The sequence below is a fragment of the Tamandua tetradactyla genome, chromosome 14, assembly GCF_023851605.1.
Source record: "Tamandua tetradactyla isolate mTamTet1 chromosome 14, mTamTet1.pri, whole genome shotgun sequence".
NCBI classification, from domain to species: Eukaryota; Metazoa; Chordata; class Mammalia; order Pilosa; family Myrmecophagidae; genus Tamandua; species Tamandua tetradactyla.
This window is the reverse complement of record NC_135340.1, coordinates 76499206-76524654: the sequence shown is the minus strand read 5'-3', so window position 1 is coordinate 76524654 and position 25449 is coordinate 76499206. Positions and strand designations below refer to the sequence as shown.

Genomic DNA, 25449 nt, shown 5'->3' with positions numbered 1-25449 from the left:
GGGGGAGAAACTTGAAACTATCCAATGAAATAAAAGATAATGCTGTAATGTGGGTAGGAAAAACCCTGTCAGATGCTTTTGGTTTGCACCCTGATGAAGATTTTGACAGTATTGCACATTGAAATGATCTTGATGTGCTGCCATTTCATTCTTTGCTGAATGTAGCAATTTAAACTGCTAGAGTTTCTTGACATTCCTGTGCTGACATATCTGAGTCAGCATCTTGTTGCTGCAGAAGCTTAATTAAATTTGCCAGTTTATGCCACAAGGACAGACATGTTCTCATATTCAGAGCGACAGCTGTGAAGCAGTATTGTTAAAGAGTTATGGGCACAATGCTGTTTAGGTTTGAATAGCTCTCAAGACATTTTCTAGTGAGAAATCAATTTGCTGTAATACCCTTCTCCCAAGATCAGCAGTTAATATTCATTTTGTTAACTTAAAATATGCTTATTTTTATACTGTTACTGGAGAAAGTTTAGTAGCTAAGTATGTCTTCTTTCACCTTTATTTTCAGAGCTGACCCAAAGCATCCTCCTTTTAATTTCCAAAATTCTTTTCCCATTTACTAACCTCTTCTCTTTATTAATTTTTCAGCCATAATTTAACTCTGAAGAGCATGTTTCTAAATACTTTGCTTTAATTTTGGGGTATAAATCTTTTTTTAAAAACTCAGTTTTCATCTTTTAGAATGTTTACTACATTTATTCTAGCATTGTAGGTTCGATTTAAAACAATCACTGGTAGGTTTGAGTTGGACTTAACTCCCCCTTTGCCCAGACACTTATCGGGACTGGTAATTCTCACCCTTATCAGACTAAAACCCTCCTCCTTTATAGCAAACAGTTATAAGAAATAAAACATGTCCTTTATTAGCCTAAAATAAGATTCATAGATATTTATAACCACAAAGTTAATTTTAAACATTACATAATGCCCTATACATGTAGAAGTGAAATTAAAAATAATTTATAGTAAAATAGTTTAATATGTATAATATATTTATATTATAAATATTATATATAATTTATATTAAATTGATATAAATACATAGATATTACTGCTGTAGAAAACTTTAGTAAGATGTGCCAGTTAAAATGAGTAAGGTTGGATTTAAGAGACGTAAAAGATAAGCTAAACCATAACAGATTCACAGGAAAAATAAAAGAGTAAGATATGTTATTAAGATAGTAACAGATAAGTAATAACAGTCCAGACTTATTTGTATATGATAAGAGAAAGACTCAAGGGAGACCTTGAAAGTTGTGCAGGCCTTTATTCTTCACTGTGCAGGCCACTATTATACGTTATAGGCATCTAGTATTCTTGGTCTCTAAATGCCTTAATCTCTACTCCCATCTCCTTTTGTTGTAAAAATTCACATGCACCCACAGGCTTCCAGAATGTCCCTAAAAAATTAGTACTGACCTATATAGAAACATGACTCTGGATATCCCTTCCCCTTTCTCTTTCTTATTCCCTAATCATGTCTTTAAGATTATTCTCAGACACAGGTTCAGCGTGTTCAGTTTGGAAACCTGAGAATTTCCATGGTCACATTGAATTCATGTGTGTATTTACTTTTCTTTCTTCCCCATTCACTTGTGTGATCCACTTGCGTGTAAAATCCTGGAGATCAGGGATTGTATCATATTCAATGTTGTATCTCCAGCACGTAGCATACAGTTAACACATGGTAGTCACTTAAACATTAGCAAATGGAGAAATGAAGAGTGAATCAACAGACGTCTGTCACTCATTAATTTCACTTAATGAGTGAAATTCATTCTGTGAATTGTTACTTAGTTTGGAGTCAGCTCATGGGAAACAGTGGCTGTGGTAGAAGTTAGAGTCACAGAACTCAGTGCTGGCTAAGGAAATGTAGTTTTTTGTGGACCTTTAGATTATCTTTTTTCATAAAGTAAAGGGGCAAAATTTCATAAATAGATATGGTAACATTCTCCAGCTACTCATTACTTCCTCCTCCAGTGCATTACACTATAGATATGACCAGATTTCTCTTTTACATCCATAAAACACATAAAGACAATTTCTTTGCTTTTGAGTCATGGATCCAGGCATGTGCTGCAGGATTGATAAGAGGATTGCATAACTTTTCTAGAACCATCACTGCTTTCATAAGATATAGTACTCATTTGGAATTTTTAAGAAATTCTTAAGACAAGCAGAGGAAACCACAAAATTTAGAATCACAGTGAATTTGTTGAAGTCTGTAACCTCAGTGTATCTTATTGTGGGAGATTTTCATTCACTGTTTTAACTTGTGTATCTTACTAGGGAAGTTAGGCATTTTTTGGAAGTGCATTGCAATAAAATGTAAGCACGAGGTACCTGCATATATAAATGGCAGGAGCAGTTTGTCCTTTTTCAATAAAAAGGAAAAAAACTTTCAAGTTGAGTGACTAGTCTAATATGTCTGCCTCTTCCTCTCCATCAGGTAATTGAAGGTGAATTTGCAATATGGTCTTATCCTGCAGAATATTTAATCTACACTAAAAAAACTGAACGTCAAAATGCAGGTGGCAGAGTTAGAAGATAATCCAGAATTTACTGTGTTAATCAGGCTGTATTCTCCTTGGTGATTGAGAATCATAAAGTTCCATGATAGTAATCTTCATGTGAAAATTGTGATTGTATTTTTTTTTCCAGACGTATAGGAGAAAATCTGAATGCCTCAGCAAGTTCTGTGGAAAATGAGCCGGCAGTTAGTTCAGCAGCCCAAGCAAAGGAAAAAGTTAAAACCACAGTTGGAATGGTTCTTCTTCCAAAACCAAGAGTTCCCTATCCTCATTTCTCTCGTTTCTCCCAGAGAGAACAGAAAACTTATGTGGACTTGTTGGTTAAGTATGCAAAAATTACTTCCAATTCCAAAGCTGTTGGAGTAAATAAAAATGACTATTTGCAATACTTGGTATGTATTCTATTCTTCAGTTACAGTAAAAAAAATTAAAAATTCTTCAGGAAATATTTTTATTTTAAATTGACTTTTTTGGTTTTATCAAGCAATCATATTAACAGCTTGAATTTTAAGGAGTTTGAGGGCATGTTGGTGCTCTTAATTCTTCTGTTGGTTCTTTAATGCTTCAGGCATTTTGCCCTACTTCTGAGTTTATCTCACTGCAGTTCATTTTAAGTAGTAGCAATAGAATTTACATAGTTTATTGAGCCAGTTGTTTATTATTGAACATTTAAATAATTTCCAAATTCTCGATTATAAAGATAATACTATGTAAAACATCTATGTAGCAAAGTCTTTGTGTATGTCTGTGATTGTTTCCTTAAAATAAATTCTTTAAAATGAAATTGCCAGATCAAGGACCATATGTTTTTAAGGTTTTGATCTACATCTACATATTGGCAAATCATTCTGTCAAAAGTTCAATTTGTTTGTACCACTGTTGTATGAAAGTGGTTTTTAAAAAATATTTTCATTAATCCTGGACATTACCTTTTTCGCCTGTATTTGTTAGTGAAAAAGGACGGTCTGTTGTTTTGCATTAATTTAATTTACTTTGAATAGTGTGAAAATGAGCATTTTCAGTGTCCTCTGAGCAATTTTTATTTCATTTGTGACAATTCGTATTGCCTGCCCATTTTTCCATTGTAGTGTTTGCCATTTTTTTATCGTAAGAACATCTTATAAGTAAGCTTATTAATCCCTAAGCATGTATTGCAGTGTTAGTAATTTGCTTTTCTATTTTTGTGGTATTTTTAATAACAAGTTTACCATTATTATGTAATGATTTTTATTAACTTTTTTGTTGTTTCTGCTTTGAATGTAAGACTTGATTCTTTAAATCCAAATTAATAGAGCACTGATTGAGAATTAATTGTTATCCAAAATTTTTATTCCAAGATGTGTCATTTTTCTAATCAGGATATGAAAAAACACGTGGATGAAGAAGTTACTGAGTTCCTAAAGTTCTTGCAGAATTCTGCAAAGAAATGTGCACAGGATTATAATATGCTTTCTGATGATGCTCGCCTCTTCACAGAGGTAAAAACAATCACATTTCCACAAACTGCCAAGTAGTAGGCAATAGTATTATTCTAAAATGTGTGATGATCCTATCAGAAGCATGGAGGGTGGTGCAGTGGCGGTTTAGTGGCAAGAATTCTTACTTCTCAAGCCGGAGGCCTGGGTTCGATTCTCGGAGCCTGCCCATGCTGAGAAAAAAAAGCATATGGAAATGATATCAATATTATTAATTTACTAACCAAATTATATGTAGGTCTTTTATTTATCATGTATTTAAATAAAATAAATAGTAATACCTTAAAATCACTTACTATACTACTTTCTTAATGTGGTGGGTTTTTTTCAATGACCCAACTGTTGTATCTGAAAGTTATATTTTAGTCGCATGGATGATTTTATCTGATTCACTGATATCCCTTGTGATATTGGAGGACTTATTGTGGTTCTTAAAAATCTGAATCATTCTTTAGAACTGAATCACGTAAACCTCTATTCATTATCTTCATAGTCATCAACCACCAAATGATAAATTTTACCAGTGAGTTTATTTTTTGACACTTAAGTTATTTATGCATATTTATTAGCCAAGCATGTAAATTACTCTGCCTTGTAACCTGTATTCATTCCGTGAGTCTGGGAGAAATGTAGAGCCTACTACTTAAATAATAACTACTAAGATATATTTTTGTGATAGAGTATATCTACAAACACTAGTTAGTACCAGTCTGAATTTTTAAGCCTTTAAAACTGGTCATTATAAATAAAGTATGGTGGAGGAGGCATTTGTTTTACTGTTTAAAAAACAAACAAAGCCTTTTAAAATTAGGATTCAGTTATTAATATGTACCAGAAGAATAGGAAAGCCTAAAAGGAAGAATTTTTATTTTTATTTTTTCTGAAACTAGTTGTGATATACTCAAAAGGAATGTTATATTTTTCCTATTTTAATAGTGCCTCTGAGAGAACCAGAGTGAGGTTTTGAAAAATATGAATCATATCCTTCATTTCTTTGCTATGAAATGGCTTCTCATCTCAGAAAAGCTTTTGCAAATTTCTACAATGCTCTACATGAACTGTGCCTTACTCCATTACCTTGGCTTCATCCTCTACCAATCTCCCTCTTGGTTGTTCCCCTCCAGCCTACTTGCCTGGCCTTTTTTGTTGTTTCTTGAATACTCCAGGCATCATCCTGCAATGAGACATTTGCTGTTCCCGTCTTCTTGGAAAGCTTTTCCCCCAGATATCTGCATGGATCAGTGCCTTCATTCCTTTAGGTCTCTTTTTGTTCAGATGTCGCCTATCAATGAGGACATGCCTGATTACTCTATAGAAAATAGTATTACCCTCATTGTTCCCTTTATTCTGTTTTATTGGTGTTCATTGTCTTTCTCCGCACACGTGAATGTAAGTCTGTTTTGTTCACTTCTGTATTCCCATTGCCTAGAATAGTGTCTGGCACATGGTAAGTATCCTAGCACTCAACGTAAATACTTGTTGAATGAATACGAAAGTTTATTTGCAACATATATTAGGTAGCAAACAGTAAACATTGCCTTATTTTTTAGCCACATTGAGTTGGCAGCAACATTTTCTGTTTGTTTTAAACTCTCTCTCAAAAAGACTCATTGATATTTTCTAAATTTTTTTTACTATTTTTAAATTTTATATCATGAAATGTAGTTTACATATTGAAAAGTACCTGGAAAAAATATATATATAGCATTACCAAATAATTTGTAATGTGAACAATTACATAAGTTCTATCCAAGTCTAGGAGTAAAAAAACATTATCAGCAGCCCAAAAACTTCCTATGTACCCTCCCAGATAATATTTTCCCTCCCTGAATAGATAATCACTATCTCGATTTTTTTGGTGATAATTTCCATCTTTTTGGTTGTTCTTCTACCTTTCTTGGCCTGGTTTTGGATTTTATTGAACAGAATTCTTTTGTATCTTCTTTCTTTCACTCAGCATTACATTTGTGAAATTTTACCTGTTGTATGTAGTTGTAGTTAATTTATTTTCATTTCTGTACATTTCATTACATGAATAAACTACAGTTTATTCTGTTGCTCACCATTTGAGTTGTTTCCAGTTTGGAGCTATTCTAAGCAGTCCTGTGAAAATTCTTATATCTCTTGGTTCACATGTGTATACATCTCTGTTAGGCAATATACCTTGGAGTGGAATTCTTGGATCGTAGAGTGTACATATCTTTAATTTTAGTAGATAATGTTTTCTGAAGTGGTTATACCAATTTACACTCCAACCAGCAGTGTCTGAGAGTTCTGTTGTTCTACATCCTCAACAATTGATACTTATAGTTGCTTCAGTTTTAAGTCATTGTAGAGGATGTGGTGAAAATGAGGTTGAGCACCTTTTCATATGCTTTTTGAAGATTTAAATCTCCTCTTGAGTTGACTGTTCAACTGGATTAATTCTACTGAATTTATCCTTTCCTTAGTGGTATGTGGGAGTTCTTTGTGTGTTCTAAATAAATACAAAAACTGTATGGGTTTTATATGTTGCAAATTCTTTTATTTGATAAAAGTATCTTTTAATTTACAGGGTTCCCCTGTGTTCATTAACCTGTCTTTCATATTTTCCATCTCTTTAGTGACTACAAGCTACATTTTAAAAATCTGTCTTCCAGTTCATTATTTCTGTCTTTACCTGTGTCTAATCTTGTATAAACTCCCTTGCCATTTTTTTTTTAATAATGTCTTGTTCTTGGCTAAATTTTTGTTTCCGTCTTTTATTTTTTTAAGCAGTTCATGTATAAAGTTGTTTTACAATGCTATATTTTATAATTCCCCCAAATGAAGTCTTCTGTATTTGTTTGCTGTTTCTTCCAGTCCTCACTCACATGTCTGTTTCTTGTATACTTGATAATTGCATGTATGTGTGAGTTTATATTTTCTTGAACTTAATCTGTGACAATGCTGAGTCCCTCAATTGGGTATGCTTCTGCTAGTAACCACGTCATTACTGATTCTCAACCACTTAGTTCCTGTAAGGGTACCAGGTTTAAATGTAGGAGTCTCATGTTCAGCTCCCCACTCGATCTTAGAACTGGCTGAGCTATTTGCCCTCAGGTTACCTTTATCTTTCATGGATTTTCAAACTGTTCACTTCTCCTGTTTTCGCTTACTCTTTTTTTTGGTGCCTTGGTTTATTTATGGTCCTTACAGATTCTCCTTGCTTTTGCTAAAGCCAGCAATACCTAAAAATTGTAAGGTATGTTTATCAGGGATCTAGTTTTATATGAAATGGGAAGGCCCTTCAAAGTATGCACCCTACTGTAATGTCAGAAGTAGCGTCTCCTAAATATTTAAGTTTCAAAACATGTTTGATAGTGCCCATATTTTTTCTTTCTCGCCCCACATAAAATTTTGGGAGCACAGTCATTTTCAGCTTTCTTTGTTGTTGATTTGAGTTGTTGTGTACCTGCATATGCTTTTTTTGTATTTTTAAGTGAGTAGTAAATAGCCTTCAAGGAGCTGAATGATGGGAAAGAACCTGAATCTCTAAATCCCCTGTGTTTATAGTTCATGTTTTTTGAAGAAAAATAGATTTTGTTTGACAGGTCTAACACTGTCTTAGAGTTTCATTTGACTCTTTTTCCTTGCCATAATTACTAAATCAAGTATAATTCATTTAAATGCGCTTTAACATCCAGGACAGTTTAAACCAAGAAATATGTCTCAAAAAATACCTAACCTATCCAACATCATATAAAATGTAAAAAATGCTACATAAAATGACTTTATGTATTTATAACTATAGACAGAGATAGATATACTGTATTAGCAAGTAAATATTTTTAAATAATTAGCAAATATTTTTAAAACAATGAAATCCATGATAAGCAATGTGAATATCATTTTCATATATTGCTAGGAGTTGCAATTTAGCAATATATTATCTTCTATAAATATTCTTCTATCTGCCCTATTAATTCCAATTCAGCAAATTTGTGCTAACATAGAAAAATATGTAATAGAGAAATTAACAGGGGCATAGTTAATAATAGCAAAGCATTAAAAATAAACTTAATGTTCAAAGATAAGTAAATGGCTACGTAAATATTTAAGTATTCACTTAAATATTTTGCCATCCTCAGAAATAGTATTTATGAAGTGATTCCAATGTAATTTTACAAACTTAGAAAATTCCAACTATGTCAAATAAACAAATAAAACATATATTTAAAAAAAGACTGAAAGTAAATAGAGAAAAATTATTAGTTATTTGTTGTATATCTTCCTTTCTGTCCAAAATTCTGTACTTACTTTCTACAATAAACTATAGTATTATTATAAAAAAAAATAAATACCCAACCAAAATAGTCTGTGTCCTATGTTTGAGCTCTCCTTTGCATGCTTAAATTCTTATAATGACTGCCGTAGGAGGAGAGAGTTAAGCATGAAAATTAACTAACCTTGTAAATAAGGAGCAAAGAGATTATGCAGATATAAATTTGAAGTTGACCGTAGTTACTATAAACAGCTTTTTCAAATTAGCCCACAGGCATCTTTGCACTATAATTGTAAGTGAGATCCTGAACTAAATATCAAGATAGACTTGGAAAAGAGTAGATGGAGGAGGTAGGGGGCGGTTTGTGAAAGATAGCAGAGGATAAGGGTTAGGGAAGAGAAGAAGGTTGTATGAAACTATGGATGAAAAAATAAACTGGAGTAAAGTTATTTATTTGTAACTTTACACATTTTACCAATGTCTGGAGTGAGGGGGGTATAGCTCTCTTACAAAGATATGTTTATTGCCAAGGACTTTTGTAATATAAAATACATTCCTGAAGGTTCAGAGGGCTCATTGACAGAATAAAAAAATAATATCTTAGAAGATAATATATGTATTTTAATTATAATCCCACCCTCCCAAACTGCTATGCTTCTCTTAAGTAAGTGACTTCTATTCTTCTTGGGTAAAGCTATGAATTTTATTTCCTTCCTGATTACGTCTTCTAGTATGACATTAATATTTTGAAAACAGTTTGGAGAGGAAGAAAATACTAAATAATCATTTGAATTAATATGTTTCATTTATTTTTTATGTTGTTTAACCTATAAAATGATTACTTCATTAATTCATTGTGTTTGGGAATCTTTTTAGGATATTATTTATTGCTAATCATTCATGTAACTTTATAGCAGTAAAATGTGTTGAAATTTTCATGTTACTTGCCCTCTTTGACATGTTTTTAAATAAAATAGAAAATACAGTGTTTTCTCTTTATAATTTTAAAATTTAATAGGATTGCTAATTTTAGTGTTATTAAGTATTAGTATTTTAAGCAATTAGGTTAAAAAGAAATTGTTATGAAAAATAAATCAAATAAAGAAATATACAGTATGCCTAATTGTTAGTTGGCTAGATTAAAGAAATGATAATTTTTCAAATGAATAATATATAAGTACATGTAACTAAAATATTTTGTTGCATTTTTAGAGCTGTATAATGCAAGTGAACTTTTCTTAATTTTTATTTCCTAGCAAATTTTAACAGCTTGCATTGAACAAGTGAAAAAATATCCAGAATTCTATACTCTCCATGAAGTCTCTAGCTTAATGGGATTCTTCCCATTTAGAACAGAAATGGGATTAAAGTTAGAAAAAACTCTTCTTGCATTGGTAAGGTTTACCATATGAAATTATACATTTATTTTTGTCTGAAATACCTTCTGTATTATGTAGATACTGTGTTTTAAAATAAATCTTAAACAATAATGAGCTGTAACTAAGATTTTCTGTTCTTAGTTTCCATCATCCTTAATATTCCTGAATAGAATACAAGCAGAAAAGCCTTTTTCTTTTAAAGGATTCTGTTTGTAATCTGTAAGAAATAAGTATATATGGATAGGCTATTTTAGAATTACTACTCTACCCTATTATGATCTGTACTTCATAAAACAAGAGGTAAATTTTAAAATGGCAAAGAAAGTACCCAGACATCCTTTTCTTGAACCTTTTTTTTTAAAAAAAACAACAAAATGTGTGGAGGTTGTCAAGAAAAATATGAAAGTCTGGGTTTGAGGAGACTATAAATTTGACATTTGCATTTATTAGAGTGAAGAATTTCAAGTTAAGAATTTCAAATAATGAAAAGATACTTTCCTTAGGAAAAAAAGTTACATTAACATTTTCACAATAAAACATTTTTCTTTTCTCCTTTAGGGCAATGTACAATATGTGAAAACAGTTTTTCCCTCAATGCCTGCAAAGGTGCAGCTCTCAAAAGATAGCATATCTACCACTGAAACACCAGAACAAATAGCTGCGGCTATGCATGATGTAAGTAACAAGGTGGAAATCTTTCGATTTTCCAAGTCAACTTCTGTACCTCACAAAGTACATATAACTTGATTATTCTAAAATCCCCTTTGCAAGCTTTTCCTTCTGTTCATTAATAATTCATAATAAAGTAACAAGCTATGTGTTGTTTTTCAGGATATTAGTAAAGATCCAAATGCAGAGAAGCTTGTTTCAAGATATCAACCTCAGATAGCTCTAACTAGTCAATCATTATTTACCTTATTAAATAATCATGGACCAAACTACAAGGAACAATGGGAAATTCCAGTGTGTATTCAAGTAATACCTGTTACAGGTTTGTGGTTTGCCAAGTCAAGTAATGCTTTCAAGAAGAGGTTGGGATGGTTCCGTTTCAGCTGCCTAAACATGTAGTTGTCAAGCACAAAAATGAAAAGTCTGGATTTAAGGAGGATATTAATTTGACATTTGTGCTCAGTGAAACTTTTTCATTTATAGAAGTGGCACTCATAATTGAATTATTAGGTCTACAGTATCTCTGATCATGTTGGGAAGTGAAGAATAGTTGGTGAAGTAATTATGGACTGAGGTGGCTAGAAATCCCTGAAATGATAGTGGGATTCTTCTGTCTTTTCACTGAAATAAAAGGAATTCAGTGCTTTACTTGATAACCCAAAATGGGTGAGTTTCTAGGACTTACTTGGCTGTTACTGGAATTCAGAATTAAAGTAGATCTATACATATAAACAGTGCAATAGTCTATCTTTTGACAGTAAAACTAACATTTGCATAGAAATTCCTCTATACAACAACTGATTCCACTCTTACTGTTTTGGTTCATAGTTAATAATTTTTTTCATACCTTCTAGAATTAATACTGTTATATATAACAACATAATTATAGCAAATGAAAGAATATGTGTAGTGAAGCAAAACTATCTATAGAGTTAATGTAATATATTCTCTGTGGTAAAAATTTCATCACTTTTTGAAAATATAACCCATTTGTAAGAGGTGGATAATAATGATAATATATGTATAATAGTAAAAACAGGTGGTTTTTAAAAAATTATGTTAGAGAATATATTTCTCTTGCCAATCATATTCTTTTGCCCTTAGATCTCTAAAAGACTTTAAAGATCTTCTAGTTCAAGGCAAATATATGAAACATATTCTCCCATTCTCCTGTCTATGTCTCTGTGTTTAGTGATCCTTCTGTCATGCATTCTGCTTTTTCTTTTTGTTTTTTTAATATTATTACTAGAAACTAATCGACCCTTTTTTTACTGTTTTTGTTTTAAGGGTCAAAGCCAGTTAAAGTAATTTATATTAATTCACCACTTCCTAAAAAAAAAATGACAATGAGAGAGAGAAATCAAATCTTCCATGAAGTTCCATTAAAATTTATGATGTCCAAAAGCTCGTCTGTTCCCGTCTCTGCAGTATTTATGGACAAGCCTGAAGAATATGTTTCTGAGATGGATGTATGTAATGCTTTCTTTTTTTCCCTAGGGTAGTGTGCTTGTTTATTCTTTTGAAGCATAAAGTTTTATTGCAAGTCTCTAACCCTAGTAGTTAAAAATACAGGCCTTGGAGTCAAACTTATTATTGAACACAAGCTTAGGCAGACTTTAGGCAGCAAACCTGAACTCCTTAAGCTTCAGTTTTCTCCTTTATAAAATAAAGATGATAGTACCTACTTCACAAGTTTGTTGTAAGGAATAAATTTGCTGTTATATGTAAAATGCCGAGTATAGTTTTTAGCATATATGTACTAAGACCACGGTCAGTGATAGTGTTGGTAACCATGGTGGTGGTTAATTTAAAGTTTCATGTAATTGGTCTCCTTCATATTCAAGAGTTTTTAGGTGTAAAAGGAACAAATGAGTTCAGTTGGTGCAGTATTACATTCAGCAATGTAATATTGAGCAAGTTATAAAACTTCTCTGTGTCTAGTTTGCTCATCTATAAAATGGATATCATAATTGTACCTAATTCAGGATTGTACGGGGATTAGATAAGTTAATACACATAAAGCAGTTCAAGCAGTGATTGGCACTCCATAAATATTAGTTTTTATTATTTCGTGGGGTTTTAGGTATTTTTCCATAATTATTAAAATAAGACATTGTTTGCAAAAAATTTTATGCAATCATTATACAAATGTTTATCAAACAGGTAATATTCTAGACCCTGAGGATACAGCGATAAATAAGAACAAAATCTCTTTTCTTTTAGCGTTTATGTTAATGGGGAATGGTGCACATAATTATTAAAACAATTGCAAGAAACCACAGAGTTATATATGCAATGAAGAATAATAAAATGGGCTAAGGAGAAATAGAAAGATGAGTGGGGATAGTGCTATTTTAAATCATCAAGAAGACCTTGCAGAGAATAGGAAATATGAACAGAGACTTGAATAAAGTAAGGGAGCAAACCCAGAATTAGTAAAATATAAAAATGTTTGTCTTATTTATACTTAAGAACTAATACTATTTTAAGGATATTAGCCTGTTGTCTTTCTGTTTATGTTCTCTTGGCTATTTGCTCTTTAATATTTTAATAATGAGTATGTCATAAAGCTGTAAAGCACTTCCAACTTTTAAAAAATGTTTCTTCTTGTATGTTTTGATTTTTAATCTACTTATAAATTATATTGGTGTGAGATAAATGTCAGGAAGTAACAGGTGCCTTGAAGAAACAAGACATAAGAAGGATGATAAAAGAGTGACTGACTTCTTTCGTTAATGGCAGCCTAGATAATTTGGATCTCCCTCATTACTGAGGACAACTTAAAATAACTGGAAAAAATACAGAACTTTCTTTCCTAAAAGCATCAAAGAGCTAACAAGAGAAAAAAAGAATTACAGGGCTGAAATCCTAGGGAAGATAGGAATCCGGGGAGGTAAATCCTTGGGTTCATTTTTGCCCTGGATAATATTTGCCAGTTTTGGAGAGGCACCTAAGAAGATGAACCTGTGCTTTTGGCAGCAGCGCAGGACTGGAGAGACAAAAGTCAGAATTAGTTTCCTACCAAGGGCCTGGATCCTGCTGGGCTACACCCCAGAAATGAGGGGAACCAGAAGTAAGTCAGTTTTCTCATAGATTGTAACCTGTGTTTTCAGGCTCTGAACTGGGATTAGAATGCTCTTGAGTTGCTAATATCTCCAGACAACTAGTACAAGCCTCCTATTTCCACTTTTAAGGACCTGTATGATTACATTCAGATCACCCACATTATCCAGGATGATCTGTATAATTCTTGTATGTGGTCAGTTGATTAGCAACATCAATTTCATCTGCAAACTTAATTTCTCTTTACCTTAAAACAATTCACAAGTTCTGGAGTCTGGTATGTGGACATAACTTTGGGTAGCCGTTATTTTGCCTGTGACAAAATTCTAAAGTGATTTCTTCAAAGAGCAATAAAATTATCTCTCAAGGAGATGAAATCATAGAGAAAGGAATGGAAATCAATGGCAACATCAACAATAATAACAACTAAAAGTAGATATGTTTGGCATATATAAATAAAAAGTGACTGAAAATAGAGTATAATAAACAAAATTGCGATGTGAAAAAAACAAATGAAAATACTTCTTAAAGATGTCATTTTGAACTTCAAATTATTTCTACAATAGCAAATACAGTATCCAGAAAACATTTAAATATAACTGACGTGGGAAAAGACTAGATACTGTGATCAAGAATCATCAACACAGTGCCCAAAGAAAGACACATGGGGATTGCTGGAAACCAAATGTTTAATTATACAGCATTACAGGAAATTAAATCCTTGCTTGAAAATGTCAGAGGCACTTGAAACTTTAAAAAGAGGTAGCATATTTGAAAAAGAACCAAATAGCAATTTGGAAAATGAAAAAATACAGTAAGTTTAATTAACAAATTCTGTAACTGGTGTTATTGACACATTAGATAAAGCCAAAGAGAAATCAATAAACTGGAAGACTGTCCATAATGAAGCACAGACATACAAAAGGAATGAAAATATGTAAGATAGGGCAAAAAAGTATAGAGGATACGGTTACAATGTCTAACATATGTGTAGTTTGACTCAGAAGTTCTGGTATGAGAGAGCTAATGGGACAGAACCAATACTTAGAAACTAAGAAAAAAATGTTGAAAGCAGTCGGATTTTAAAAAAAATAAAGGTACATTATCTATAAAGGGAGCAGAGCTAGACTGACATGATTTTACAACACCAACAACAGAAACCAGGAGATAGTAGAGCAATATCTATTTTGGTTCAGAGAAAATAACCCACTTACTAAAATTCTATTATCAGTGAAAATATTCTTCAAGAATAAAAATGAATATTTTCAGGTAAAAATTGTTTGCCACCAGCAGATCTCCACTAATGGATATTATTTAGGAAAATAATCCCAGATAGAGGATGGTGAAATGTAAGAAGGAATGAAAAACAAAAGTGAACGTAACGTGACTAGGCTGTGATTTATAGGTGAATGGAGGAGTACTTAATAAGGTTAAGTACTGAGATAACCTGGCCCTAAGAACTCTAGAAACTAACCAGCCAAAGTTCTCTCCAAGTTAAAGACCTGCACTAAAGAGAAATTACTGGCTATAAAAATCCAAATTGAGTGGAATAAGGACATTAAGGGTAAATAAAAGAGAAACTTTCACATAACTGTGGGGAAGGGAAAGAGGAAACAGATTTCAGAAAGTACCAAAGATCTTGTATAAACACAAAGCAACATACATACGTATATGTTTTTTGATAATTATGAAAGATGAACATAGAATCAAGAAGCTAGGAAAGCTATCCTGGCCTATCCCTTACCTAGGAGCCTTCTCCTAAAGGAGCGGGAAAACCCATCTCACTTCAGTATGACAAACAGAATAGACTTGTTGATGGAAGCCTTTACAGAGGTCAAAAAAAAAGAATTTAGTTGCTGTAACATTCCTATAATAAGGGAAGGCAAGCTACAAAGACATGTCTGTAAAACAGGAAAAACTTTTTTCTCAAAACAGAAAAAAAACTTTTTTCTGTTTTGAGAACTTCCAGGGAAGATGGCAGAGTAAGGGGCTGCAGTGCTCATTCCTCCACCAAAAACAACTGGTAGATGTATAGAAACTCTGAAACAACTGTCCTGGGACTCCAGAGCCCAGGGAAGCATTGTACAGCTAGGGAAGAGCAGGTCAAAGGCTGATACACTGTAGCAGAAACAGTGCTAAGGGGGGAAATTTATTTCCCTAAATGCCTATGTTAAAAAGATGAAAGAGGGCAGGCCATGGTGGCTCAGCAGGCAGAATTCTCACCTGCCATGCCAGAGACCTGGGTTTGATTCCTGGTGTCTGCCCATGTAAAAAAAAGAAGAAGAAGAAAGAGCTAAAACAAAGACTACTGGCACACCAGGAGGAACTAGAAAAAAGCAAATTAATCCCAAAGCAAGCAGAAAGAAAGAAATAACAAAGATTAAAGCAGAAATAGAAGGAAGTGTAAATAAATAACAGAAATGAGAGGGGAACATTACTACTGACCCCAGAGAAATAAAAAAGATCATAGGAGTATACTGTGAACAACTGTGTGCTAACAAATTAGACAACTAAGATGAAGTGGACAAATTCATAGAAGCAAATAACTAGCAACACTGACTAGAAGAAATATTAGACCTAAATAGACCAATTGAAAGAGATTGAATCAATCTTCAAAAAACCTCCCAACAAAGAAAAGCCCAGAACCAGATGACTTTACAGGTGAATTCTGTTAATTCTAAGAAGAATTAATAAGAATCCTGCTCAAACTCTTCCAAAAAATCGAAGAGGAAGGAACACTATCTAACTCATTCTATGAAGCCAACATCACCCTATCACCAAAGCCAGCTAAACATACTACAAGAAAACAAAATTACAGACCAATTTCTTTAATGAATATATATGTAAAAATCCTCAACAAAATACTTGTAAACTGAGTCCATTAAAAGAATTAAACACCATAATCAAATGGGTTTTATCCCAGGTGTAGAAGGGTCGTTCAACACAAGAAAATCAATATGCCATATTAACAAATCGAAGGGAGGAAAATGACATGATCATCTCAGTACATGCAGAAAAGACATTTGACAAAATTCATCAGCCTTCACGATATAAACACTTCAAAAGGTAGGAATCGAAGGAAACTTCCTCAACATGATAAAAGGCATGTATGAAAAACCCACAGCTAACATTGTACTCAACAGTGAGAGACTGAAAACTTTCCCTTTCAGATCTGGAACATTGTGCTGTAAGTTCTAGCTAAAGGAGTTAGGCAAGAAAGAGAAATAAAAGGTATCCCTGTTAGAAAGGAAGAAGAAAAACTTTCTGTATTTGAAGATGACATGATCCTATATTTAGAAAGCCCTGAAAAATGTCCAGTAAAGCTCCTAGAGTTGAGCAAGTTCATCAGAGTGGCAAAATTCAAGATAAAAAAATCAGTAGTGTTTCTATACAGTAGTAATGAGCATTTCGAGGAGGAAATTAAGGGAAAAAAATCCATTTACAATAGCAACTCAATCAAAATCACAACAGCCTACTTTGCAGAAATGGAAAAGCCAGTTATCAGACTTACTTGGAAGGATGGGGGGCCCAAATAGCCAAAGACATCTTGGAAAAGAAGAAGTTGGAGGACACACGCTTCCTGACTTTAAACATATTACAAAGCTGTATCAGTCAAAACAGCATGGTACTGGCAGAAAGATAGTTATAGTAACGATTGGAATTGACTTGAGAGTTCAGATATAGACCCACACATCTATGGCCAGTTGCTATTTAACAAGGCTACCAAGTCTTGTTAAATAACAGCTACATTTAGCTTCTTGATCCCAAGAAGAAACAGCTACATGGGATCTCCTCAAAATTAAAAACTTGTTCTTCAAAGGACTTTGTCAAGAAAGTGAAAAAGTAACCTACTCAATGGGAGAAAACATTTGGAAATCCCATATTCAATAAGAGATTAATATCCAGAATTTATAAAGATATCCTACAACTCAAAAAGAGGCAACCCAATTTTAAAGTTGACAAGACTTGAATAGATATTTTTCCAAGGAAGAAGTACAAATGGCTAAAAAGTACATGAAAAAGTGCTCAGTGTCACTATTTGTTAGGGAAGTGCAAATGAAAACGACACTGTGATATCATTTCATGCCTACTAGAATGGCCACTATTAAAAAAACAGGAAACTACGAGTATTGGAGAGGATACGGAGAAAAAGGAAAACTTAATCACTGCTGTTGGGGATGTAAAATGGTTCAGTTGCTGTGAAATAAAGTTTGGTGGTTCCTCAGAAAGCTAAGTATACCCAGCAATCCCACTGCTTGATATATATGCAGAAGAACTGAAAGCAGAACTGAAACCAGTGTTCACAGTGGCATTATTCATAATTGCTTAAAGATGGAAGCAACCCAAGTGTCCATCAAGCAATGGGTGGATAAGCAAAATGTGGTAGAAATGTACAATGAAATATTATTCATCTGTAAGAAGGAATGAAGTCCCGATGTATGCACCTATATGGATGGTCCTTGAGGACATTATGTTGAGTGAAATAAGCCAGACAGAAATGGACAAATATATAATATGAACAATTATAATAAACAAGCTCATAGAATCAGAATCTAGAATATAGGTGATAGAATGGGAATAGAGAAAGGGAAACTAATGCTTATTTTGTGCAGAATTTCCATTTAGGTTAATTGTAAATGTTTGAAAATGTACAGTGGCGATAATCGCACATTATTGTGAGTGTAAGCAACAATACCAAATTATGTTGGTGAATTGGGTTGAAAGGGGAAGTTTTGGATTGTGTATGTTACTAGAAGGAAAGTTAGAAGATCAAACGGGACTAAACAGTGAATCCGTTGTGGACAATGGACTGTGATCAATGGTACAAATATAAGAATATTCTTTCATGAATTAAAACAAACATACAATCCTATCACAAATTCTGGTTTGAAAGGATTATGTACCTTTGAAAGGTCATATTTTAATCCTGATCTAATCTTGTGGGAGCAACCTTCTTTTAATCCCTATTCGGTGACTTGGGCTGGAATTTTCTGATTAGACCGTATCCATGGAGATGTGGTACACCCAATTGTGGGTATTAACTTTTTGTTTAGATGAAGATGTGATTCCACCCATTCCCAGTGTGGCTTGAGATTAGTTTACTGGAATCCTTTAAAAAAAGGAAACATTTTGGAGCAAATGAGAGAGCCCACACAGTCAGAGACCTTTGTAGATGAAGAGGGAAAGCACCCCAAGTGGTGCTTCATGAAATAAGAAGCCTGGAGAGAAAGCTAACAGACATCGCCATGTTTGCCACGTGCCTTTCCAGTTGAGAGAGAAACCCTGAGCATCATCGGCCTTCTTGAACCAATGTATCCAACCTGGATACCTTAAATTGGACTTTTCTATATCCTTGCTTTAACTGGGACATTTTCACGACCTTAGAATTGTAAACATGCAACTTAATAAATTCCCTTTTTTAAAAGCCAGTCCATTTTTGGTATATCTCATTCTGGCAGCTAGTAATCTAGAACGCAAGGTATTAACAATATGGTGGTACATAGGAAAAAGTACACCTACTGTAAGCTGTGGACTACAGTGAACGGTGATATTTTAATATTCTTTCAGCAGTTATAATGAAGTTACGCTAATGCAAACGGTCTATAGTGGGTATATGAGAATATATTTTTTACATGACTTTCTGTAAACCTATAACTCTAATTTAAAAATAACAGTAATTAAGAAAAATTATACCAAGTTTAAGAAACCAGACATAAAATATTAATACTTTATGATTATATTAATATAAAATGTAAATGTTAATGAATTTATAGAGAAAGAATTAGATTAGTGGTTATGCAGAGCTGGGGAAGGATGGAGGAATTGAGAGGTGAATGCTAAGGGACATAGGGTTTTTCTTTTTGGAGTAATGAAAATGTTCTAAAATTGGTTGTGGTGATGAATGCACAACTCTGATTACACTAAAAGCCATTGATTGCGTATTTTAGATGGATAGTATGTTATACCATACTATCATCCATGAATGTATCTCAAAACTTTTTTTAAAAAGGAGCTCTGGAGAGATTGAATAAATGTTTGTTGAATGAAAGAAAAAAAACTAACGTGTTCACCCCTTGACCTAGAACACTATGGCATTAAAAGGATTGAGGAAGATCTAAATATACAGCTATGATGCAATCTCAAAGATATATAAAGCAAAAAAAGCAGAAAAGAGAACATTTCGTGTAGTATGCTACTTTTTATTTATGAAAAGGGGAAAATCTAAATACACATATTTGCTTGTATTTAAAAATGGCAAAATCCACAGAATGAAGAATAAACCTAAAGTTAAGGAAAAGTGTTAACTGTGGGGAAGAGATGGAACAAAGTAAAAGTGACAGGAATCACAACTAGATTTCTCTGCATATAGCTTAGTTCAATAGTTTTGACCTTTGAGCCATGTAAATGTTTTACATGTCTATAAAACAAATTTTAAAAATTTATAAAAACAAATGAGGGCGGGCCGCGGTGGCTCAGCGGGCAAAGTGTTTGCCTGCCATGCCGGAGGACCTCGGTTCGATTCCCGGCCCCAGCCCATGTAAAAAACAAACAAACAAACAAAATACAATAAAACAAGAAAATGTTTAAAGATGTTTCCCTTTCTTCCTCCCTTCCTTCCTTCCATCCTTCCTTCCTTCTCTCTGTCTTTCCTTCCCTTCCTCCCTCTCTCTAAAAAATAAAAAAAAATAAAAAAAAAAAAAAAAAAATGAGAGACTTCCGGAGAAGATGGCGGCTTAGTAAGACGCGCGGGTCTTAGTTCCTCCTCCAGAAAAGCAACTAAAGAAACAGAAACAATACGAAACAGCTCCCGGAGTCACGACAGAGACCAAAAAGACAGCGTACCCCATTCTGGAACAGCTGAACGGGCAGGGAGAATCCGCTGCGGTGAGATACCCGAGGGGCGTGCGTTCTCCCGGCCAGGGCGGCTGGCGACTGGGGTCCCCTCCACACACGTGGCTCCCCGGTCTGACTGGGAACATTGGATAGCGGGGCCCTCCCGTCACGCTTGGCGTTTCGGGCCAGCTGGGCAATTAGGACCGGCACTCTCCCAAGCCGCGGCGGCCAGCGACCCCCGCCTCCACGTGCGGTTTCCCGGGCCGACTGCCATGCAGACAGACGAGCGCCACGAGCGCCACCTACTGGGCAGGAAAAGAAAAACAGAGCCCAGAGATTTCACAGAAAAAGCTTTCAACCAGCTGGGTCCCACACCCAGGGAAATCTGATCAAATGCCCAGACACCAGCAGAAAATAATGGATGACGCTCGGAAAATTGAAGATATGGCCCAGTCAAAGGAACAAACCAATAGTTCAAATGAGATACAGGAGCTGAGACAACTAATGCTGAATATACGCACAGAAATGGAAAAACTCTTCAAAAACCAAATCAATAAATTGAGGGAGGACATGAAGAAGACATGGGCTGAACAAAAAGAAGAAATAGAAAATCTGAAAAAACAAATCACAGAACTTATGGGAGTGAAGGACAAAGAAGAAAAAATGGAAAAAACAATGGATACCTACAATGGTAGATCTAAAGAAACAGAAGCTACAATTAGTGAACTGGAGGATGGAACATCTGAATTCCAAAAAGAAACAGAAACTATAGGGAAAAGAATGGAAAAACTTGAGCAGGGGATCAGGGAACTGAATGACAATATGAAGCGCACAAATATACGTGTTGTATATTTCTGGGTGTCCCAGAAGGAGAAGAGAAGGAAAAAGGAGGAGAAAAACTAATGGAAGAAATTATCACTGAAAATTTCCCAACTCTTATGAAAGACCTAAATTTGCAGATCCAAGAAGTGCAGCGCACCCCAAAGAGTATAGACCCAAATAGGCGTTCTCCAAGACACTTACTAGTTAGAATGTCAGAGGTCAAAGAGAAAGAGAGGATCTTGAAAGCAGCAAGAGAAAAACAATCTGTCACATACAAGGGAAACCCAATAAGACTATGTGTAGATTTCTCAGCAGAAACCATGGAAGCTAGAAGACAGTGGGATGATATATTTAAATTACTAAAAGAGAAAAACTGCCAACCAAGACTCCTATATCCAGCAAAATTGTCCTTCAAAAATGAAGGAGAAATTAAAACATTTATAGACAAAAAGTCACTGAGAGAATTTGTGACCAAGAGACCAACTCTGCAAGAAACACTAAAGGGAGCACTAGAGTCAGATATGAAAAGACAGAAGAGAGAGGTATGGAGTAAAGTGTAGAAAGAAGGAAAATCAGATATGATATACATAATACAAAAGCCAAAATGGTAGAGGAAAATATTATCCAAACAGTAATAATACTAAAAGTTAATGGACTGAATTTCCCAATCAAAAGACATAGAATGGCAGAATGGATTACGACCCAGCAATACCACTGCTAGGTATCTACTCAAAGGACTTAAGGGCAAAGACACAGACGGACATTTGCACACCAGTGTTTATAGCAGCATTATCTACAATTGCAAAGAGATGGAAACAGCCAAAATGTTCATCAACAGACGAGTGGCTAAACAAACTGTGGCGTATACCTACGATGGAATATTATGCAGCTTTAAGACAGACTAAACTTATGAAGCATGTAATAACATGGATGGACCTAGAGAACATTATGCTGAGTGAGTCTAGCCCAAAACTAAAGGACAAATACTGTAAGGTCCCACTGATGTGAACCGACATTCGAGAATCAGCTTGGAATATATCATTGGTAACAGAGACCAGCAGGAGTTAGAAACAGGGTAAGATAATGGGTAATTGGAGCTGAAGGGATACAGACTGTGCAACAGGACTAGATACAAAAACTCAAAAATGGACAGCACAATAATACCTAGGTGTAATGTAACTAGGTTGGAACACTGAATGAAGCTGCACCTGAAATATGGTTTTTTGTTTGTTTGTGTGTTTGTATCTTTTGTTTTTGTTTTTTTCTTTTTCCTTTTTTTATATATATATATTATTAGTATTATTATTTTAATTCTCTTCTCTATATTAACATTCTATATCTTTCTGCTGTTTTGCTAGTTCTTTTCCTAAATCGATGCAAATGTACTAAGAAATGATGATCATACATCTATGTGATGATACTAAGAATTACTGAGTGCATTTGTAGAATGGAATGATTTCTAAATGTTGTGTTAATTTCTTTTCTTTTTTTTGATTAATAAAAAAAATTAAAAAAAAAAACAAAACAAATGAAAGCTTAACTCACCACATGAGCCTACTATATATCAAATTGGTGGTTTAACTACTCAAAGAATTACTTCAAGGGATTAGAAATTTAGTAATTTGGTTGTACATCCATAATGGTTTATATCTTAAGTTCAAAAAGACCTGCAAAAAATTCTTAAGCTGTATTTACTAATTGTATTGGTATTGCTATTGATACTGTATTTTGAACATATTAGACGGCATTTTAAGGCAAATAAGTAGCCATGTTTGTATTAGGAGCCAAGTATTTCAGCCTGAGCGATACAAATGTAAAATCAAAGAAGTTAAGAAAAAAATTCTATAGGAAAATACTTGTGTAAATTTATGATGAATTTTTTATTTCAAAAAAGAAGGATTGAAGGAAGTAAAGTAATGGAAAGAGGAAGAAAAGGAAAGGAAAGAGAAGAGAAAGAGTAATTCCCAGCTCTAGCCATGAAAAAAGCCTATATGCATTGAGTAACCTAGTAACAGTGAAAATGCATAATACTTAGATTAAGACTTCTAAATACCATCTTCCAATAGGAGGAATCAGGGCTCCCTAAATACTTGGTCAATTCCAGATCTGTGATAAGAAATGCACAAGAGGGTCCTGGAACATTTTGTCAAGCCAGAAAGCAAGATAACTATCAAAAAACACTGGAATTGTATCAAAAGATGCTGGAGCCAACTTGAAGGCGCTCCCACTGGCCAAAGATGTGAGAGTTTGACCTTGAAATATATAGATTGAAATAGTTAAAATCCATGAATCCTAATGATATTTCAAAAGAAAAGAAAGAATAAAAATATGCTATTCACCCTTGGAGGATTCTAATGCGTCAGCTTATTCTGAAACTGATAAAGAGAGAAAAAAAAACAAGTATTTATCATGCCTTTCAAATATGAACTTACTACAGGGTAATGATAGAATATGACCATTTTGCTGCTTCCAAAGGAGTAGTGAATCTAGGCAATTATCATTGACGACTAGTAAAATCATAAAGACCAATGAGGAATTTCATGATGGGCAGATTGGTTGACAATACTTGAACCCACTAATGAAGTGTATCGCAAAAAAAGACAACCAAAGTTCATTAAGCTCCTCATTACAACAAGGCATACACAGTACTACATAAAACAAATTAAGGTTAAAAAATCATACCTGAATCTGTGCCAGCTGCTAGATCATATTAATAGGAAATACAGAGGGTAGAAGAATATGATAATGGGCCTCACAGGAATATAGTCAACAGAATCCAGAATGTAGGTAATCTTACAGGACAGCTGATCTGGTTTCTTAGACAAATAAACAGTGGATGTGGGTGGCGTGGAGGAAGGGGTGAAGCATTTAACAAACTAAAGAAAATTAAAAGACATAACCAAATGTAGTGTATGGATCTTGATTCCAATAAAGAATTAGTAAAAAACAAACATTGTGAGACTAGGAGATTTTAACATTGGATATTTTTATATTATTAAAGAATTATTAATTTTCATTGGTGTGATAGGATTATGTTTTAGGAGATTCCTTATCTTGTATAGCTATATACTAAAACATAGGTTAACAGTAGGGTGTCCGGATTTGCTTTAAAATTGAAGAGTGACAGGGTAAGGTATAGATAAAACAAAAAACAAGATTGGCCATATAGTACTTTTTCTAATCTTATGTATGTTTGAAATTTTTCATATTTTTAAAAGTGGATAAATCAAAAGGAATATTTGCTGTATAAAGCATGAATTAAGGTTCAAAATGTTTAAATGTTCATATATTATTAAACTATAAAACAATAGCATATTGAGTCAGAAGAGGGAAATAGGGATCATGGATATTAGGATTCTTATATAAGAGAGGGTAAAGCTTTTAATTAACATTAGCATTTGATATTCTGGAATGCATATAGTTATTTCTAGGGTAATCAATAAAATAAAGAGTGCATCATGCCTTAACTATTAAGAGTGTAAGTGGACTGATAAGTAATTCTCTCAGTCCAAAAGGAGGCAAAAGTGAAGAGAAAGAAGTGCAGGAGGGGTGTGTGCTAGTTTGCTAGCTGTCAGAACGCAATATACCAGAAACAAAATGGCTTTTAAAAAGGGGAATTTAATAAGTTACTAGTTTACAGTTCTAAGGCTGAGAAAATGTCCCAATTAAAACAGATTATAGAAACGTCCAGTTTAAGGCATCTGGGGAAAGATACCTTGGTTTACGAAGGCCGATGACGTTCAACGTTTCTCTTTCAACTGGAAGGGCACGTGGCAAACATGGCGGTGCCTGCTAACTTTTTCATGGCTCTGCCAAAAAGATTCTCTCCAAAATGTTTCCTCTTTTAAAGTATTCCAATAAGCAACTCCACCTTCAGTGGCTGGAGACACACCTCCATGGAAATCAACTAATCAAAAGTTACCACCCACAATTGGGTGGGTCACATCTTCATGGAAACAATCAAAATGCTCCCACCCAACAATATTGAATGAGGATTAAAGGGCATGGCTTTTCTGGAGTCCACCATAGATTCAAACCCGCACAGGATGGAACAGATCAAAATAAATAGTTAAGATTTTAGATTTAAGCTAAAAAATTTTAGTAATCACATAAAATGTAAATGGTCTGAACTACTCCAGATAAAGGACAAATTACTATACTTGATTAAAAAATGAAGCCCAACTATATGCTGATGCAGGCAAAGCATAAATCGTAAGGAGACAGAAAGACTGATAGACAAAATGCCGTTTAAAATAGGGGCCGGAAGGCCTTGTGGAAAAGATGGCACTTGAGCAGAGACTTGAAGGAGGTAAGGCAGTTAGCCATTTGGCTGTCAGAGGTAAAAGGATTCTAGGCAGAAAGAAAAGCTATTGGAAAGATCCTAAAATGGAAGAGAGCCTGGATTATCTGGTGTAGTAAAGAAG

The 25449-nt window shown here is 34.0% G+C and overlaps 1 protein-coding gene across 6 annotated transcripts in view; it reads left to right on the top strand.

Annotated features, from left to right (window-relative positions):
- ICE2 (interactor of little elongation complex ELL subunit 2) overlaps window positions 1–25449 on the top strand; it is a 98550-nt gene that overhangs the window by 6548 nt on the left and 66553 nt on the right. For all 6 annotated transcript variants that reach the window (XM_077128077.1, XM_077128078.1, XM_077128080.1 and 3 more), the window contains 6 exons: window positions 2671–2932; window positions 3899–4018; window positions 9515–9652; window positions 10196–10312; window positions 10469–10628; window positions 11594–11775. In XM_077128077.1, coding sequence (XP_076984192.1) covers window positions 2671–2932; window positions 3899–4018; window positions 9515–9652; window positions 10196–10312; window positions 10469–10628; window positions 11594–11775 — 979 coding nt within the window. The remainder of the gene's footprint in view (window positions 1–2670; window positions 2933–3898; window positions 4019–9514; window positions 9653–10195; window positions 10313–10468; window positions 10629–11593; window positions 11776–25449) is intronic.